The 20,459-nt window shown below is 40.4% G+C and overlaps 1 protein-coding gene across 1 annotated transcript; it reads right to left on the reverse strand.

Moving 5' to 3' along the window:
* Positions 1–1,482: 1,482 nt before the first annotated feature.
* Positions 1,483–2,621, reverse strand: LOC147632948 (transmembrane protein (DUF962)). Its single transcript, XM_086805944.1, has 2 exons — positions 2,003–2,621; positions 1,483–1,808 (listed from the first exon to the last, which is right to left on the reverse strand). Exons 1-2 carry the CDS (start codon positions 2,330–2,332, stop codon positions 1,725–1,727), a joined length of 414 nt encoding a protein of 137 aa, XP_086662070.1. The 5' UTR covers positions 2,333–2,621; the 3' UTR covers positions 1,483–1,724.
* Between the last annotated feature and the right edge of the window lie 17,838 nt (positions 2,622–20,459).

The following is a 20,459-nucleotide window of genomic DNA, read 5'->3' on the forward strand; positions in this document are numbered from 1 at the left end:
TACGTGCTGCTTAAAAGCTGTGTAGTGTAGAGACCAGCTATGCTATGGCTGCCAACTGACGAGATCCATGCTTTGCTTTGTTGCATTGGGACTTGGCACTGCAGATCAGTGGCCGAACGCTGAAATCTAACACTAGACCTATTAACTGCTCCAAATGGCCAGCCTTTTGCAAGCCCCATAATCAGTCACATTAATGCATTCATACTAGGCTAAAAGAATTCACTTCAACACATTCATACTAGTCACTATAAAACTTTAAGAACTGGATGCTGTTCAAGAGCTTGCTTCAAGATGTGGCTTGTGCATCACAGAGTTGATGACGACCAAGACTTCTACCAAAAACCTTGTGCCATGGATCTAAAAACAAGATCTCCGCATACTCAAGTGGGGCACAAGTCATCTAATACCAAAAACCTTGAGCCATGGATCTACACTATCTCTGCATACTCAAGTGGGGCACAAGAGAGGAGTGGCTACAAGCTGATCACAGACAGGGTTAAAACAGTTTGCCTGTGTCCTGACCCACTGTTTGAGGTGAAAACAAGGATCATCCAGGTGAAAGCGAGCACTAAAGAGCACACTGCAGCAGTGCAACGATTCCATACCAAGACAAATGGGTGCACACACACTGCAACGGAATGCTATATGTGCTCAAACAACATGTGGTTCGTTCCCTTACCAAGAGACGCACTGCAGCTTTAGTGCCAAGAAGTTGCTTTGAAATCATCTGGAGATGCTCAAGAGACGTTTGTGGAGAACATGAAGGCATGTACCGCTACTCTGGAGTGGCTGAGACTGTGGTGGCAAAGAAAAATGCAGCCCTATTGTGCCTTTCCTGCCCTGGTTTAAAATGGAGCATCCGGACATGTTGGCACTTCTGTAGCCAAAATTTGGCCACCTCTGATCAAAGCTTGCCCAGCCAGCCACAGGAAGTTCTTGGGATGATCGCTCACCACACACTAAGCATAAATTTTTGTGCCTGCAGAAAGGCTGCAGAGAGGTAAACATGTAAGTTTCTGTGCCTTCACACCAACTTTATCCATGAAGACCGGATATGTCATCTAAATACATCTGTATCCCACCATATGCAATTGCACCTGCACTCAAACTGAGCTCATGGCCCAGCTAAACACATCTGGCTTTGATATGACAACAGACTCCTGCTTGGACAGACAAATCCTTGCATCATGGCTAACTAGGAAATGGCATTTTATGCAGTGCCCTTCAAGAAAAACCTAGGCCTGAGACTGTACGGCATGGTTAGAAAGCATGAACAACAGTTCTTTCCCACGATGGTGCACTTCACATTTGTTTGAAAATCCACAAATCATGACATGTGTATAAGAAAATCTCCTCCATTCAGATATCATGCAATTCTATGCCATAAAACCTTTTTAAAGTTCATAATTCCACAAATGAAAGGGGCCTAAATATATCCCTCCCCCTCCAACCCCAACCCAGCCCCCCGCCCCTGCCCCCCCTTTCCCCTTTTGCTCCTTTGTCACAAATCACGCCGTTCGAATTGGATCGCTGTCTGCATGATGCCTGTTGAATTGGATTGCTTTTTGAATTGAAATGTGCAGCAGATCTAAACTCATCATATTTTGTCAGAGTGCTGGAACTTTTCCTCACAGCCTGCACCGCCTTCCCAGATGCCCATGACTTATGGGAATAGAATCGTTGCATCAATTCCTGTCTCAGAATTGTGCTTGCGGCCTCCCTGCTCATGCAGATTCTGAGCAGGAATGGATGCCACAGTCATGGGTCATCACACTGATCAGAACGGAGATCTGGACCATTGAGTGAGCCTGCAAGAGAAAACAGAATACAGATCTCGTGCCTTTTCCAGTCACCATCATCATTTAACATCTGTGCAAACTGATGTGGGAGCATGTAGAGGATTACAAGATAATGATTTATTTCACAAATTTTCTATCAGAGTGAGTGATTAAGGCAATGATTAAGCAAGAGATTACAAATGGTTGGTCTACAACTACGAGACCTGGATGATGGGTCGCTTGCCCAGGCGTTTCATTTCCCGGTCGAGTTGTCCGGACAGCATGAGGGCGAAGAGTTTGCAGTCGCAGAGGAAGGACCAGAGGGGGTGCCCGTGGGAGGCTGGGGAGTTGCCCTCCACGAAGAGGTGGGAGTAGCAGGCGAGCCCATAGGCGAAGAGGGGGGCGAAGAAGAGGAGCCACCACTTAAACACCAAGGCCGCCACCACAAACGCGGCTGCGCCTAAGCTGCCGCAGAAATGCCACCGCCTTGTGGACGCCTTGGTGTGCTGGTTCATGTAGAACAACCAGTACTCTTCCAGGCTTCTGAAGTGCATCCTTCTTCCTCCTCCTCCTTCTTCTTCTTCTTCTTCTGGCCACACGCCCTAGTTGTAGAAGAAAACACCATGTCCACCACTATACCATAACACTTCTATGTACCCCATGCCCGCCTCTTCTCCTACCCTTTTTCCTGTGCTAGTAGGTAAGCCTTACACAGTCCTTCATGAGTGACTACGGTTTGTAGTACATCAAGAATCAAGGGATGTGTACACACGGAACACTTCTATGTACCCCATGCCCTCCTATTCTCCTGTAGGTAAGTAAGCCTTACACAGCCCTAGTACATCAAGTATCAAGGGACGTGTACACACGGTACTGGCTGGCTCTAGGACACGTAGGAGAGATGGATCATGAGATCCTGGACTAATAGGAATCCCCATTCAGAGAGATGGAATCATTCAAAGCATCGGAAAAATAGGGAACAAACCATCAAGGAAGACGCTAAATATGAACCACATATGTGGCTCATGAATTTTATTAAATTCTAACAAGAGTTATGTGTCAAGTCTACTTGTCTCCCTCAGCTCTAAAATACAGGTTGCCCCATATTCCACAGTTTAGAAATTTTCGCTAGCCACCATCACTCCTAGAATGCCTCCCTCCACCCAAACCTTGATAGAAGGGAAAAGCCCACGCCTGGACGGGGCTCCCATCGCGATCGCCCTATGTGATTCCAGTGTAAGGCTTCCTGTTCGCTTCTAGAGGGTAAATCTTCCCCTGTGCCTTTCCCAAGTCCTTTGAGATAAAAGGGATCACTATACACTTCACTTGAATGGTGATGTGTGCACCTTTATTACAAAGGGTATCTACACACAAGTCCACATGGAGATGCCTACATCGCTTAATCTAGATACTTGCCTCCTCATAATACAATAATGTGTAATCAAGGAGCTCAAGGCACTTCTTGTTATACACACTCATATGATCTATAAGGTCACCAAGCCAAAGCCTAAACTAATTTCTTTCATCATTTCTACATTGTCCAATGTTCCAACGTCTTGCCCTAGACAAGATCATTCCAAGTGACCTTGAAGCAATATAGTAAGGTAAAATTATGCTGAAAAATATTAAATGTGTAACTAGATTTGAAAGAGAAACTAATGAGAGAGATTGTGGGGGGGTGTCCCCCAAATGTTCTCTTGGCAAAAAGAAGTGCAATTACTTCCCAAAGCTTCTACCATTTCTCCTCAACCTCTTTATGTGAAAATGGCCTCTTAACCTAGAGGCTAGAGACCCTTCCCATGGACAAGGTTGGAGGATATCAAAAACTCATCTCCGTAGGCATGTGTGGAATCTAACAAAACTTCTTCAAAAGATGTGGAGAAAGGGATTTGGGAGATAGCTTAGAAAATTCTCAACCTCCTCTTTTTAACAGGAAATCCTTTATAGTTGTCAAGTACAATTACCTTAATTGGATAATGGCTACCATAAGAACTACCATTGAGCGAAATTCTTGAGATTATTAAATATTTTATCGACAAACACACGGTAGGAGTCACTTATTCTAGGGAGATTGTGAAGAGGTAACCTCTTATATCAAGAGGTCTCTCAAAAAATAACATTGAGTACACTATGTATAAAATTAACAGAACTTTGATTTTACAAGTGCTAAAAGTTATTCCATGTGCATGCATACTCACTATCTATACAGCATATGTAATATGTAAGTCTCTAGTGTACATCACATGTGCTAAAAACCCACTTTGTGCATAGTATATATAATTAAACATAGTAATATTTTGTGTGCTCAAAAACATCTTACTTACACCTCATATTGTTAATGGGGCAAAGATATAATACTCTTTTGATCTAGGGGGAAGATAATAGCTATGTGTGTTTGTCTCAAAACAAGTAAAAATTAAGATAAAGTATATGCATGCATGCATGTATGCAAAGTGAGTGGGGAAAAAGTTTGATACCCTCTAGGTGTAAGCAAAGGACTACATGTGTGTGTGTGTGTGCATGTGCACGCGCACGTGCATGTGTCTGGATGTGCACGTGTGCATGAACTTGTGTGTGTGTGTGTGTTTTGATTCCTCGTCAATTAGGTTCCATGAGTAAAACAAGTAGAATGTAAGGAGAATATGTAATCTATTGGAATACTATAATAAAAGTGCGGTGATTGGAGACCACCAAGGGACTGGCTTTTTACGTCAGTTGCAAGTTCTAAAGTCTTAACTTCTCAAGTTTCAAAGAGAAATTTCTTGGAAGATGTCTCCAAGGGCCAAGTAAAAAAATTTTATCTTTGTCAAGATTTAATTGAATGTCCTTCTTTTTTAACTTTAACTTTTTAGAACATGTTCACCATTTCGACTAGCGTAGGAATGTAGCAATATCCTTTTCAACTTATCTTTTTAGAACATGTTCACCATTTCGACTAGCATAGGAATGTAACTATGAGCAATATGCTAGTTTTTAGGAGAAGAGTAGGAGAATAACTTGAGAAAAACTATAACCTTGCACATGAGAATGTAAAATTACCTTAGGAATGTTATTAAAGAAAATAGAACCATCACATTGTAAGTAAAAGAGCCATGATAGTTATGTATTAATATAGAAAATGAGTTAAGCAATTTGACACCATGGAAAAAAGTGAGGGCTAAGTGCAAAGGACTTCTTTCAAGTGTTATGTTAAAAGGCTAGAAAGATCATGGAGACATATCACCATAGATGACACATACATGCACTATAGGAGTTATTTTTTATCAGCCATTCATAGGGCTAGGTATTTCCTCTAACATTTGTTCAATTGCATCTTAAGGCTACCCCCACTAAGATCCACACCATTGTAAGAAAATACAACTTGTACCCTCATACAAAAATCAGAATCTTCCTTAAGACAAAGATCGTAATTCAAGAGAGATGGAGAATAATACTGAATTATTGTTTGCAAACCAGATTACAAACTGATGATGCTTACCTATTCTAGTAAAGAGCTTTGATATGCCGATCTCTAGGTAGACTATGAGAGTGAGGATGTCATCTATTAGTAAAGGTGCACAACATAATGAAGATAGATCAAAACTCAATGATCTTAATATATGACAGAGAGGTTACCAAGGGCAAGTCGTATCATAGGTTAGCCCAAGTCAGCCACCCTACAATTGGTTGAAATTAACCAAATCGACCACATCACCCAACTGGGACAATATTAGACTAAACAAGAGATCATAAGCACTTGCATAGCTTCCAAACACGTCTATATATACTACCCAGGGCAAGTTGTATCATAGGTTAGCCCAAGTCAGCCACCCTACAATTGGTTGAAATTAACCAAATTGGCCACATCACCCAACTCGGATAATATTAGACTAAACAAGAGATCATAGGCACTTGCATAACTTCCAAGCCCATTTAAAATTGTCTATGTCAAAGCCGCCAAGGCAACCTAGGAAGATCTCCTTCTACCCTAGAGTGTAGCCTATTAGCCCACATTTACATGCATCCTAGTTGGCATAGCTCCAAGTATACATAGTTTCTCTAACATCCTAGCCATCCTAGTTGGCATAGCTCCAAGTATACATAGTTTCTCTAACATCCTAGCCATCCTAGCCACATATGGCCAACCCAAATGTCTAGGGTAGCATTAGCACCTCAACATGCTCTCAATATAACGATTACTCCTCAATCATAAAGGGGCCTTACAAAATGGCTGCTCCAACAAGACTCTCCCATGAGTCTTTGTGATTATGTCTGCATAATTCTCCACTATTAGATTTGATCATAATTTGGACAATTTGAGAACCTACTCAATACACCAAACTAAAAAGTTGATTTCCATTGCACAAGAAACTCTCCACAAGCTTCGTGAACTCCTTTACATCCCCCACTAGTGGAGAAGTGTTTTCCCTACACAACTTTGCATTAACCTCCATAAGGGTCCCATAGCAAATGCCTTTGGTATTTCTCCCCTAAACTTTTGTTGATAAATGAAGGATGTAATCCGGCTCCTACCAAACATCAATCCTAAAAAGAAACATGAAAGCCAAGGTCTGTTATTTCAAACTTTAAACATAGCATCTTGATCTTCTCCTCAAAGTTCCCTATCATAATAAGGCCATCCACATAAAGGACTCTGACCATGTACCTCTAACGTGCTCAGAGGTACACGCTCATAGAAAATGCATGATTTTGCATTTGCTAAGACGAGATTTTAGAAAGATCATACTCACAAAATATGTGTGAATTTGTTTGTACCAAGCTAGAGGGAATGTTTCAACCCACACAATGCCTTGAAAAAATTGCTTACCTTACCTTCTAAATCAAGTAGCATCGTAGAACTTGTTGGATGTTACACGTGAGATGTTGGTTGTCCATTTGCATCACTATTTACTTCTAATGAGCCATTTTCCAATTATTTTTGCCTTTCTCCAGCGTACCATCAAATCTATACTAGGCCTTCCAAACCCACTTGGTGCCCTGATGAGCTTGTGTTTTTCTAGATGATCCACAAAATCCCAAAAGTGGTTTCTCTTAATTGAGTCATAATCACGGCTCCTCTCATCCGAATTCCTTTAAAATTGTTGGCCCTTGCACCTTCATTACCTTAGCCATGGACATATTTACAATATTTGTCTGAGCTCTCTTCTACTCCTCTATTCTCTTTGATGTTCACATAGCCTATTGGCTCATGTTTTATAGCCATGCATAAGAGACTTTCATAAGAGAACTCAATATAGAATATTGCAATCGGTTTTAGGATCATACACAATAGAGCTAAGGGATACCACTTTGATAGTAGATTGCTATCAACAAACTACTTGGGATCAAGGTTGGGAAGAAAACCTAATGTACATCCCAATGTGCTACATACTAGGATTTGCTGAAAGAGTTGAATTTATTACCACTACTTTTGGCTATTCTAGGGATTGGTAAACTAGGGATTATTTTGAGGAATTAAGAACAACTCTTTTTGGCCATTCTTGAATTTAATCTTCAACAGACTACCATTCTCATTTGATGATATGGATAGAAATTGAATTGAAAGAAGTTAAAAACAGGGTATGAGAAGAGTAATATTTTGATTCTCTCTTGCTAAAAACTAGTGTGTCTTGTAATTTGGCCCTCCGAGTTTTAGACTCAATTAGGCTTTTGTTCTATGAACTTGCAAAGTTCGTGCACCCACAGCTGATAGTGGAACTGAACCTATTAAAAACCTAACTAAGTTGGTTTAAGAACAAGACTGGCAGAAGAGTCAAGTAGTGAGTCAAACCACGTATCGATTGTGAGTGGAGACTCTTGGTTTCAAGAAATTCCACTTGAATGAGAGACTATGGTTGCTAGAAAGGAAAGAGCCATGTCAAGCATCCATTCTAACCGTTTTCTCAAAACCTCCTTATGTGAAGAGCCCACCAAACAAGCCATTAGGGAAAATTTGGACTCAAAAAGGGTCCTTGTAAGAGATCCCTTGGGATGGTGATGTGGACAAAGCAAGCCAATAAACCCACATATAATATTGGAGGGTAGGTACATCGTTTTTTAGGTTTTTATTCCATTAACTGACATGTGGGGTGTTTTTTAATTCAAAACAATGCCTCTTAAGTATAGTTTTTTATTCCCACTATGGTGCCTTATTTTATTGAAAAAAGTCGCCACTCTCTTTCTTCATTACACTTTTGAATGGAACCAAGCCAACTTTGCTTACCAAACTTCGTCCCTGCAACCCATCATCTTGCATTGTCTCCCTCATTGTCTTCCCGACTCCACAACCACAACCACAACCACTCCAAATCCCAATTGTTTTGAGCGGGAAGTTTTTGATTTTCTCTTCTTCTCATTCACATTCCTTCCATTTTGGAAGCTCATAGTCTCCCGCGTCTTTCTCACGCCACAATCTTCCTCTCCATCTCATGAGTGCCTGCCTACCTCCAAGTACGTGGCACATTCAATGGAACATTGATTCATCATACATCAAGGTTTGAGGAGAGACTGAGGGGGCAAGTTTTGAAAAAGGATGGAAAAGAATTTGTTCTTCATGCGCCATACCTGCTTGTGCATGAATAACAATTCCATTTCTTACCTTTTTCAAGTGAGGGTTGTGCTTACAAGTATTGTGTACATTTTGGTGCATCCAGGATACCAACAAGTTTGTTTGATGACAAGGAGGTATTATTTAGTGATGTTGTCTTTTGGTTTTAATGAAGCAATCTTCTTCATGGGAGATAAGTGTAATATCTTTGGTTTCTTTTGGTTAAAGTGTGAGTTCATGATGCTTTTTGGTATTGTTAAAGCACAAAACAATGCAATGGAACCTGTGAAACAAAAGAAGAAAAAGGTGGACATCTACTTCCAAGTAGAAGCCGATTATGCTCCCTGCTGCTGTAAGAGAAATTGGTCTAGGCCAGCATGCAAAGGCCACATTATTGAGCTTCGAAATGAAGGAAAAAAAAATATGGACCTATGGTTGGATGGTAGTATTTACCCACCAGATCCAACCTCATCTCAATCTCCATCATTCTTTGGGTTGACAAGTTTCTTCAAGTTTTTGTGTGAGGGTGAAAATGGATTGCTTGGATATTGCAAAAGATTATTTGGCCAATCTCAAAGTATCATTCAATGTAACTTTGAAAGACATTTGAGTGATAGAGATGCCAGAATAAAAATGCTTGAAGGTGCGAATTTTTACTTGGCATCGATCACAACAGCTTTGCAAGCTTCATATGAGGACAAAGCAAAAGTTTGTTCTGGGTTACAAAAAGAGATTGATCATCTGCAGCAGACTATAAACAGAAGAATGAAATTTTGGCAGTTCGAGAAATCAATAATTTCACTTTGGAGAGTGAGAATGCACACCTTAGAAAACAACTTAAAAAGTTCAACAAAAAATTACAATATTTGAAAGACACACCATTGGGTGCTCGATTACGCAAGAGACAGTTCAAACCATTGGAAGAACTCAATGTTGGAGGTGGCCAATGGAAGCATCGTGTAAAAGCTTGTAGGTATTATGGGATCTATAATTTCTTTGAGCACTTACTTTTCATTTTCATCTTTAGTTCCTTTTTTGGAGATGGGGGATTGGGTGTGGGGGTGGTATAGTTAGATTAATGATGGACTGAAATAGCTATCATTGTTGCTTCAGGATGGTCACAGATGTTGTGGGTCCAAAAGAGCAAGGTTCTGATATATTTGGCAAAGTTCTGACAAAAGACATCGTGGAGTCAGCAATACATCATCCTAAGTTTGCAAGACTTCGATCAGACATAGCAAAGCAATCCTTGCAGAGAAGGTGAGTGAAGCATTCACTCCTGCAGATGCACAAGGTATATGTGACATGGCTGGCATAAGCACAAAGTCTTACAGGATGTTGTTTAATAAAGTTAAAGAAGGTTTCAATTCTAAGCTTGGGAAAAAAACAATAATTTCCATTCTAAAACCATTTCACGTGAACAAAGCTCCAAATATTCTCAACTTGGGAATGGTCAAACTTGTTGGAGAGCCTTGTCATGTGTCTAGTACATTGACAGTGACTAAAAAGAGCGGGGAACAAAAAATCATAGAGCTTACAGAGTTCAACAATTTCATTATGGATATTCGGAAATTACAAGGCTATGGTGAAATTTTATGACATCAATGAGTGCAATGGAAGGCTGAAATTTGTTTTAAAACTTGATGAGAGTGAGGTGATCAAAGGATAGAAGCTGGAAAGGGTTAGCTTGACTTTAATGAATAGAGCTTTGGATGCAAGTATCAGTAATGTTGATGAGAGGCAATTTAGTGTACAATCCGAAAATGAGATTTGGTGGCTAGCTGCATTTGAGGTGAGGTGCTATCCATTTTTTAAAAAAGTATATTATGTTGCTATCCATTACATGTTGTAGACAATTTAACTGGCCTCTTGTTAACAGGTTCCAACAGAGACCCATGAAATTCTAAAGTGGTACTTTAACCAGACTGAGCTTCCTTCCACTATCCAGCAGCAGTCGAATGGCGAAAAGCTTTATGTAGAAGGATATGGTGAATATGAGGTTGAATGGCACATGGCTACTGCTGCAGATCTTAAAACCTTGAAATTCATGTTTGGTATTTCCCAAGGAGCAATGGCCAAGTATCCTTGCTTGTATTGCATGGCCGAATGAGGTGTCTCCAAAGGAGGAAAAGAGAGAGAATGGAAATGCCTAAATGCAAACAATAATATGCGTCAAGCCCCAAATCGTGATGCTCCAAGAGTGGATCCTAATTGGGATCCAATTCTTGCTATCCCTTTGATCAGAGTTCATATTTGTGTTTTGCATGCGTTGGTTAGAATAATTGCGAAACTAGTCTATATGTACATCGAATTTGCATGGATTATGAAACCAACATTAGAGAGTGAAAGAACTATTAAAAAAATAGAGCAAGTGCTTTTAGATGCAGGTTTACACTGTGGTCAAGTGAAGGCGATGTATATATGTTCCTAGTGTCTAATCGTGGTCCACCAATCCCGCCATACGCTTGCCTGAAGCACATTTGAGGAATGTGTCTTCATATATTTCCAACTGAAAAAATAAAGGAGCATTAGCCTAGAAACAACATCACCAAACAATCCAGGACAAAGTTGATAAAGCCAAATCCGCAACAAAAGTACAAAAACACAATAATAGAAAATAACCTCTTGGTTCTCATCTGCTTCAAGCAAGGCGTCTTGCCATAAATTAGTGCTCGAACTAGGAACGGTTTTCGCTGTCTTACTTGGCACATCCCTAAACTCTCCCATGTTGGTAATATTCAGTCTTTCCCCTGCTTCTTGTAGCTCTTCCTCTGTGGCATCTTTTCCTTCATATTTAAGGGCATCAGCATAGATCATCTTTAGTGTTGCTGCAGCAGATAGGAACTCGCTGTCTTTCACATGGCTATCCACTAGTAAGTACTTATCTATCCCATGGCTATCCACTAGTAAGTACTTATCTATCCCATCATCATCTACAAAATTATCATCAACCTCCAAATTTTGGGCTATGAAGGCTATGCAATGGTCCTCCCTTAAGTTAAATACATGTTGTATGTCAGCAATATATACTCTGAATCTCCTACTTGGTAGGAGGGGAGCAATGGTGTTGGAATGGGGGAGAACTCATCTGATTTAATCACAGGCTGGCTTACGTCAGTGTTTTGTTCTCTCACTGCCTCAATATCAACCGCCGCACTGAGCTTCCTCTCTTCTCAACATTGAACTCCTCAATCACATGAGGAGTGTCCTCCTCTTCAGCAACATCCTCAACGGTGGGACTAGCCCGACGAGAAACCGTGTCTTCACTTTCATTTGTCGCATGCGGCTTTGTACATTCTTTATCTGTTAATTGCACGTTCATGTGCAAGAAGCATAAGAAGGCATAAGAGTACTCCATCAAGCAGCATTTTCTTTTGTGAAAAGGGCATGGCAAAGCTCTCTTCTTATCACATGGTACCTTGTGCCAATCCCTGTTTAACCTCTGCTTCTTCTCCGGCGACACCTTGAGATTAAAATGAATGTAGTTTTTCCCATCAATCATCACTATATCTTCATTTGTGAGCTCATCAAACTCTTGCTTTGCCTCTTCAAAGTATTCGGGATGGCTAGAAAGTGTATCCTCTAGAGAAAAACCGCAATTGAACATCAACGAAATCGAAGGGTGCAAATCATGATGTCCACATTTGTAGAGGAAGTCATACAACAGAGTTGCAGGTGTTTCTTTAATCTCTTCGTCCACATCAAACTTGACTTGAACTTGCGCCATGGCTAAATTTAAGGGTGTAGATAAGACATGGAAATTATTAGTTCAAGCAATGAATCAAGAGACAGTCGGTCTTAAACACCAAATCTCTGTGTGGTGAATGGATTCAACATAACGCAAGAGGAGATGCCAGAGGAAGCCAGGTATTCCTCCTCGCGTTGTAGTGAATCTATTTTCCCTAACGCAAATAAAATTGCAGCTTCGTCAAGGACCTCTTCTCGCGTTATGGTGAATCGAGATGGAGGAGGTTGGAGGTTTGTCTTTGTCGTTTGATACGGGACGATGAAGGAGGATGATTGATGAAGGAGGGTTGGAGGAGATAGTCGTTGATGGAGATGAAGGCCGTTGGTGGGGAGATAAATGAGAATACGACCGGATGGTATCCAAGAGAGGAAAGTAAAAGCCGTTTTTAATGCTATGCGACACGTCAGCGTCGCGTTTTCACCCGCCATTCCATGAATGCCACGTGGTAGCCCACCATGTACCTAACATGTGTACACACTATAAAGACTAATCAAAGCAAGAGAGGCAATTAAAAATCATTTTTAATGCTATCCGACACGTCAGTGCCGCCTTTTCACCCGCCATTCCAAGAATGCCACATGGTAGCCCGCCATGTACCTAGCACGTGTACATGCTATAAAGACTAATCAAAGCCGTTAATCACGCCACCTTTTTGTCCTCTTATCAATTTCGCCTTGTCCGTCCTCTTGTTTGCCTCCTTCCAACTTCCGACTACCCCCACACTACTGAACCGATATTCCACCTCCTACACAACAGTCTCCATCCATTCCCACGCATGAAATGTGAGTTTTTGTATATTACTTGATTGTTTTGTGAGTTTTTTGTATATTCCTTGATTGTTTTGTTTATTCTTCGACTGTTTGCCCTCTGCCATTGAATCTTGCTTTATGGTGATTCGATTCACCTTAAAGCAGACGACGGGCCATTAGAATCTCAATACGGCTCCATGTGTTATGGTGAATCGAATGGTAAGAGATTCATGATAATCCTCCTCCCGTTGTAGTAAATCGATTCACTATAATGCGAGGAGGATTGTTTTGCTTTGACTGGCCCTTGGTCTCGCGTTATGGTGAACCAATTCACTATAACGCAAGATCAAAGGGCAAAGGATTCACGATAGTCCACCTCACATTGGTGTCAATTAATTCACCATAATGTGAGGAGATTATTGTGCTTTTAGTGGCCCTTCATCTTGTGTTATGGTGAATGGATTCAACATAACGCGAGGAAGTGCATATTGCTTTCTTGGCCACCGCCTCTCGCGTTATGGTGAATTATTAATCGTGTACTACTGAATAGCTAAGTTTTCTGCACTTGCTTGCATTTTTAGATAGCTCGTGTAAGGCATACAGCTAGACCCAAGGACAATGTAGGTCCCTCATCTAGTGGGAAGAAGATGGGCACTTTGAATGCCTCAAGATCGAGGAAATCAAGCAGTCCTTCCCGATTATCCAAATTGCAGCCTAGACAAAGGCGTTTCGCAGAGCATTCGTCAGTGCTGCGAGAAATCACACGATTTATGAAGCACCCGACTGGTGTTATTCCAAGATTACCTTTCCAGAGGCTTGTCAGGAGAATTTGCGAGCGAAATGGAATTTTGTTTAGGTGGAAGGCATCGGCCCTGTTTTGCTTGCAGGAGGCCTCAGAGGATTGGATGGTTGAATTTTTTTTGGATAGTTACGTTCTTGCGGCCCATGCACACAGGGTCACAGCAGTGATGAACAAAGATTTTTTCAGCCTAGTAGCCCTTCGTTTTAGATATGATAAATTACTTAGGCCAGTTACATTTACAGATGCACGAATGGTGCAAATTTTGGATGTCCGTCCCGTTCAAAAAGTGAGAATTGAAGAGGTGATAGAGGGAGTTCCAGAACATGAACATGAGACTCGGGCAAATTTTCGGACAAGCGCTCAAAGGGAACATCATGTGGCAATGCTTGCATTGCAAACAAAAAGAGAAAATGTTCGTGCACTCCACATTATGAATCGGGAGCCACTTCAATTTTTGTTGCCGGAGTTCTATGTACCCTATCATATTAGAGGGCAAAGATGTTATTTCCCGATTCATGCTGAGGAGATAAACATTTTGTTTGATCCTAGAACTGAAGTCAACGGCAAAGTGCTCAGATGTGTTTTAAGGTATACTCTTTTCTCTGTCCTCCCACAATTTTCATTCTTGGCTCTTAAAAGTTTATGCCTAACTCTTGATATGTTTTCTTGTGAAGTTTTGTTATTTTGCAATTACCCGAGGATGTACAGCATCGGGTGTTCCAGATTGATTCGCTAGTGTCAACACTTTTGCTAGTAGAGTGAGTTCCCTACCTTGATGTGTTGAACTGGTTTCGGGAGGTCGAGCTGGACGATGCTCGAGTAAATTTTTTGGCATATCATGAAAAGTGAGTTTGTCTCTGTATCTCTCTTGCATGATGTTTATACGAATCACCATACACGAGTTATATAGTGCTTCCTTTTGGCACGTGCTCTCGCTTCACAGTGAATAGATTCACCACAATGCGAGGAGGCATTTTGTTTTTCATCTGGCTTGAAACTAATAAAAATCTATTTGGATGTGATGCAGTGCCCATTGGAGTCTTGTTCTAGTCGATGTGTAAGACAATGTTATTTACCTTACAAATTCGACATCTGGTGTCCATGGCAATGTTTTGTTGTAAGTTAAAATCATTATGATACATATTATTGTTTAAGTTAGAAGTTCGGACTGATCAGGGTATTGATTGGTCTTTGTTTGAGGTGGTGTCAGGAAACTAATGGTCGCTTATATGAGAGCTTGAGCATGGACATCGACACCCTGGAGCAAGCGACCATTCGAAGGGTTAGTGTGCCCAAACAAGATGATGGTTATAGCTATGGGTGGAGGGTTGCTCTCAATGCATTGTTGCTGCTACGGAGAATTTTTCAGCTCCCTTCAGAGGATGTAAGCATTTTTCAGCTCCCATACGTATGCGTACTCTTGTTTATCTTCTTGTATATTGTCATGTTGATCTTATGCCTTGATGAATTGTGATGGCAGTTTCCATCCATGTCTCGTTACGTGGACCTAGACGTCCAAATGTTTAGGGAGGAAATGATTGCGAAAATGATCGAGGTCACAGAAGTAATGCCTCCAAACGGCCCAGTGGACTTCATCCCGCCCAATCCACGAGGGGGATAGGCCCCCCTGAGCCTCTTACATGGGCTCTTACATGGGCTCTGTACTTGGGAGAAGAGCCATGGCTCCATCCTGAAGCCCAGTCCTATGGGTTCCAGTAATATATAGTTTTTTCCTTATCGATGTGTTGTTGGATTGTTTCTTCCAACAAATGTACTCCACTCTGTAACATGCTGTTTGTAAATATGCAACTACACATGTACATTTATATTTTTTTACACATATTTAGTGTTATTGGAGAGAGAACATCAATTGTAAATGCACTTTTAATTTGAAAATCAGAGGATCAAATTTGCTAATGTGTTCCTTCACTTCTTGTTTTCTTACTTTAGGCCTTTTTGAGTACATAAAAATTCAATTGGAGAATTTTTGCCTTTAATACATTGTTTTAAACAATAAAGCATTACAAAAGCAATGTTCTGAATAGATAAGTTTATTGCATATGGAAAATACATTGTCACCGTATACATATACATGGTCACATTATATATCTTCTAGTGCCTCCAATTTATGTGGGGCTGCAACATCTTTACAAATGATTTGATGCTCTTTTCTTCTACTTACCTTCTGGCCATCGAGCTTGAAGCAAAATTGATCTAGAGGATTCTGAATAGCTACTTCTAATTACTTCCTAACATATTTGAGAGTCTAATTCTCTTCCACTTCCAATGTCAATGATGGATGACCCCGTCGAATCTATATCAAGAGTGGCTGCCATCTCTTGTATCTTGGTCCATGCTTTCCCAGTTGTTGTTGATCCATCGCCACCTTCTATAAGTAAATGACATGCACAGATGTTGCCCGGCAATATAGTATCTAATTCCAAAATATCATTAGGATAATTTCGTGAGTATAATCAAATAAGCTTTGTAACTGTTTCACAAAAAGACATTTGAATGTTATAACACTCACCGAAATGCAATGTCGGAGGTGTTCCATGGACATTCGATCAAATCATCTCTCTTTGATGATTTCACTCTCCAACCTTTATCAAACAAATGATCAAGCCAGGCTTCATCTATATCTTTGCACATAAAAGTTGTTCTAGTTTTTCTCAATTGTTTACAATCAAAAAATAAATCAACAATGCATGCAATCGGAACAAACAAACTTAAGTGGACATTTCTTGCACCAATGCTAGGTTTCATAGCACATTTAATATCATTAAACATTTTGGTCTTGTATGACTCTATCACTTCTGTATCAAGCAATGGCCACTTAGGACTATCAACAAGTGCAGGCAAAGGAATACGTTCCAACTTTCCATGTCGACTCGATTGAGTGGGCAAGGTATAAAATGAGTCATAGAAATATGTTCTACTTCTTGCGAGATCACTTGGTGCACGACCTTCATATTGAGGTTCCCCCACCTCACCATGTACGACATTCAAGAATCCCGTCAAGCATTGTGCAGGCTCCCACTCCTGGAGATTGGATGGGTACAAATCTGTGCAAGGCAGAAAAATGTATATCAATCACCTTATTTGCAACATTGGAATACAAAACACAAGCACTTACAATGTGCTCCTTCCAATGTCTTGGAAGTCTTTCCAATGGTCCCATGTTGATCTCTTTTTGCATGAATTCATACATGCTCGATCAACACGTCTTTGACAGTTTTCCCTCCTAGTGCCATCTTGAAGTCAAGGATCCTTCCTTTCCAATGTTTGGCCAAGTCTTCAAATGCCTTTCCCTTCACTCGGTAGTGGCCACGTTTTCCTAGCTGCATAGTGACCCAAGAGTACTTCCTGTATACTTGGGGAATCCATTCTTTGTTCTCATCTTTTATGTTATACAACACAACAGATGAGATACTGCTCCTTGCTCGTTTCAGTCCCCTTTTATTCTTCTATTTATCTCCTCCCTACATTTGGATGAATCTTATTGGTCCATAGGAACCTTAATTTTAAATTTTGAAAAAATCTTGACCCTCAGGATAATTCCTCTTGAACAGATTATACTTAATTTCTAATGTACCTTCTGAAAATCTTTTTGAACTGCTGTTTCAGGGGAACTTATTTTAATAAGATAAGGTATTTTTCTATCCAAAAATATTTAAAAATTGAATTACCACTCTCTAGAAGATTTTCTCTCTTTAGGCCAAAACTGGTAGAAACAAGATCTTTTATATTTTTGAAGAGGGATTTGTGTTGAAATATACAAGTGAATAGGGTGTGTGTGGGAACAAGCTCTTGGATAGAGGCTGTAAAAGAGGAGATGTAATTATGAAAGAACCTGTGAAAAGGTGAGAAGAATCTACTAGGAGAGAATAAAGGGTAGCATGAGAGAATTTAGGAGTGTGGAGATATTCTGGGAGATATTCAGGGAAAAGAGAAGAGGTGGAGAGAATCAGGCAAAAGGTGGAGATATTCTGGGAGTGAATCATGGAGAAATCAATGGGATTTGATGCTTGATGTAAACTCTATAAATTGATGCTTGATGTAAACTCTATAAATTGAGGCATAGCCCTAATGAGAATTTGCTGGTTTTTGAGTATCCATGCCTACATTAATCTATTTGCTAATTATTCACTAATTACGTCTTAATTATTTACTAATCACTTTGTTAATGATGTTGATTCTAGTGTATGATCCACCATAGCCCATCATTATGCTCAAATTTCAACATGGTATCAGAGCCATGCCTAGAATCAATTAGGTTTATGAGCCCATTAGTTAATTAATTAGGATTAGTAAATAATTAGCAAAAAAATCAATTTTTAGTGAGTTTTTTACCTTCCCCTTCACCCCCAGCCAGTGGAGGATCTCTAGCATCTTGCACAGTCAAAATTAGGTCTTGTGCTTCTAACACAAGCTAGCCAACATCATTGGCTTCAAGCCCATCCAAAGGGATCAGCAAACCGCCGAGACGGATGCAACTGGAATGACGTTTTTAGCAGGCGCCATTTTTCTGAGATGAATTGGTGATTTCTACTTCCACAGATCAAAGGTTTCTAATTCCTCTTAGCCCAAGGGGTAATCAAGCATGCTCTACAAGCTGGTGAAGACAGAATTCAATTTCATCAAGTCTACATTGAGATCAAAGCTCTTCAAATCAAATCTACAGGTGACTTTGGTAAAACAGAGATTAAACTTTCAATATTTGGTCAAATCTTGTGTTTCTTGGCTTAATCCTCTACTAGACTCATTGCTATTGATGCCTTTGAAAGCATTTGAGCTCATTTGAAGTGGAAGGCACCAGATCTGGGCTCCCCGCATACTCTGTTTTCTGCACACAAACCAGAGCATTAATTTGCTAATCAGTGTGATTAATCAGTGTTAATCACTGTATTTTGGTACAATTGAGGGTTCAAATCAACCATTAGGTATCTGATACAGATCCTTATAACTTCAGATTTCAAATCAGAGTTGGTTTGATACTCCAACCATCCCGTACAAATTGGTTACCCTTAATTTAATGTAATTTCTGGTGATTTTATGCTGATAAAATTGTTGTAATCATCTATTAAACACCAGATTGAGTTGTAAAAGGGTAGACACTGCCCTTGAATCTTGAATTTGGATCAAGAGGTAAGACCCCCTTCACATCACCATGAGTTCAGCACAGGAAATAGCCAAATTTAATGGGGAACAGTTTTATACATGGCAGACAAAAACCATGTATTTGCTGATGAGGAAAAATCTATGGGGATTAGTTGAAGGGAGAGATGAATGCCCAGAGAGAGGAGAAAATGAGTGGAAGAGTAGGAATGAAAAAGCATTGGGACTTATTGCACTCAGTTTAAATGATGAAATCATTCATCACATCACAAGGATACAGTGGGCAAAAGATGCATGGGATGAACTCAATAAATTATTTGGTACACAAGCAAAAAATTCCAAGATAAATCTGTTAATGCAATTCTACAAATTGGACATGAAGGAAAGTGAACCTTTAATCACACACTTGAACAAATATAAAAGCATTAAGCAACAGCTGGCAGTTATTGGCAAAAAGGTAGAAGATGATGAAGCATTAGCTGTACTTCTGAAGAGTGTGGACAAAGGAGATTATGAAAACATTGTAGCAACACTAAAGAATGTACCTAAATTGAAGATACACGAGATAGAAGCAGCTCTACTAGAGCAAGAGAGCAAAGGCAAAGAGAAGAAAGGGCTCGACTCAACAGCAGGAGAGGAAAAAGCATTCTTCACCCGAGGAGGATTCTCTCGAGGACGAGGAAGAGGAAGAGGCAGAGTAGGAGGGAGGACCTTCACTTGCCACAAATATGGAAAGCCATGACACATGGCGAGAGACTGCTACAGCAAACCCAGTGAAGAAGGAACGACATCGGCAAACTTCATGGAGGCTCCAAGGGAAGTGGAGTCGGATCATCTTTTCTGAGAGAGAGAGAGAGAGAGAGAGAGAGAGAGAGACCCCACAACCCAATGTAACCTGCCCCAACAAAGTAAAACCACCTCTGAGCCACCAATGATGTAGGCCAAGTGGTAGATGTATGTGTGAGCACTTTAGTCAAGGTCGCGGGCACTTATAGTAGCCTTGGACACATAGAGAGAGAGAGTGTCAAGGACTATGGAGTTTAGGGACTTGAGGCACTGGTCACGGATTGTCAAGTAAGAAAGAAACTTGATACAGGGTCGAGGTGTGCTGAGATAACTTGAGGGGAGGAGTAGACACTGGTCGCGGACTATCAAGTAAGGGGAGGCGAACTTGGTATAGGGTCTAGGTGTACTAGGAGTATTCACTTGAGGGGAGGTGTTGAAATATACAAGTGAATAGGGTGTATGTGGGAACAAGCTCTTGGATAGAGGCTGTAAAAGAGGAGATGTAATTATGAAAGAACCTGTGAAAAGGTGAGAAGAATCTACCGGGAGAGAATAAAGGGTAGCATGAGAGAATTTAGGAGTGTGGAGATATTCTGGGAGATATTCAGGGAAAAGAGAAGAGGTGGAGAGAATCAGGCAAAAGGTGGAGATATTCTGGGAGTGAATCATGGAGAAATCAATGGGATTTGATGCTTGATGTAAACTCTATAAATTGAGGCATAGCCCTAATGAGAATTTGCTGGTTTTTGAGTATCCATGCCTACATTAATCTATTTGCTAATTATTCACTAATTACGTCTTAATCATTTGATAATCACTTTGTTAATGATGTTGATTCTAGTGTATGATCCACCATAGCCCATCATTATGCTCAAATTTCAACAATTTGATTATAGGGGAAGATGCTCGACATCTTGAGAGGCTGGGGAGGAATCTTACATTCTCTCCCACT

This window comes from Cibotium barometz, chromosome 12 (genome assembly GCF_041138505.1).
Source record: "Cibotium barometz isolate CiBa-2024 chromosome 12, ASM4113850v1, whole genome shotgun sequence".
Classification (NCBI taxonomy): Eukaryota; Viridiplantae; Streptophyta; class Polypodiopsida; order Cyatheales; family Cibotiaceae; genus Cibotium; species Cibotium barometz.

Excerpts from the sequence above, each read along its gene's own strand:
- LOC147632948 (XM_086805944.1), bottom strand. The coding sequence starts at position 2,332 with ATGCACTTCAGAAGCCTGGAAGAGTACTGGTTGTTCTACATGAACCAG. Across the intron at positions 1,809-2,002 it reads GCAAGCGACCCATCATCCAG|GCTCACTCAATGGTCCAGAT; the intron begins GTCTCGTAGTTG and ends TTTCTCTTGCAG.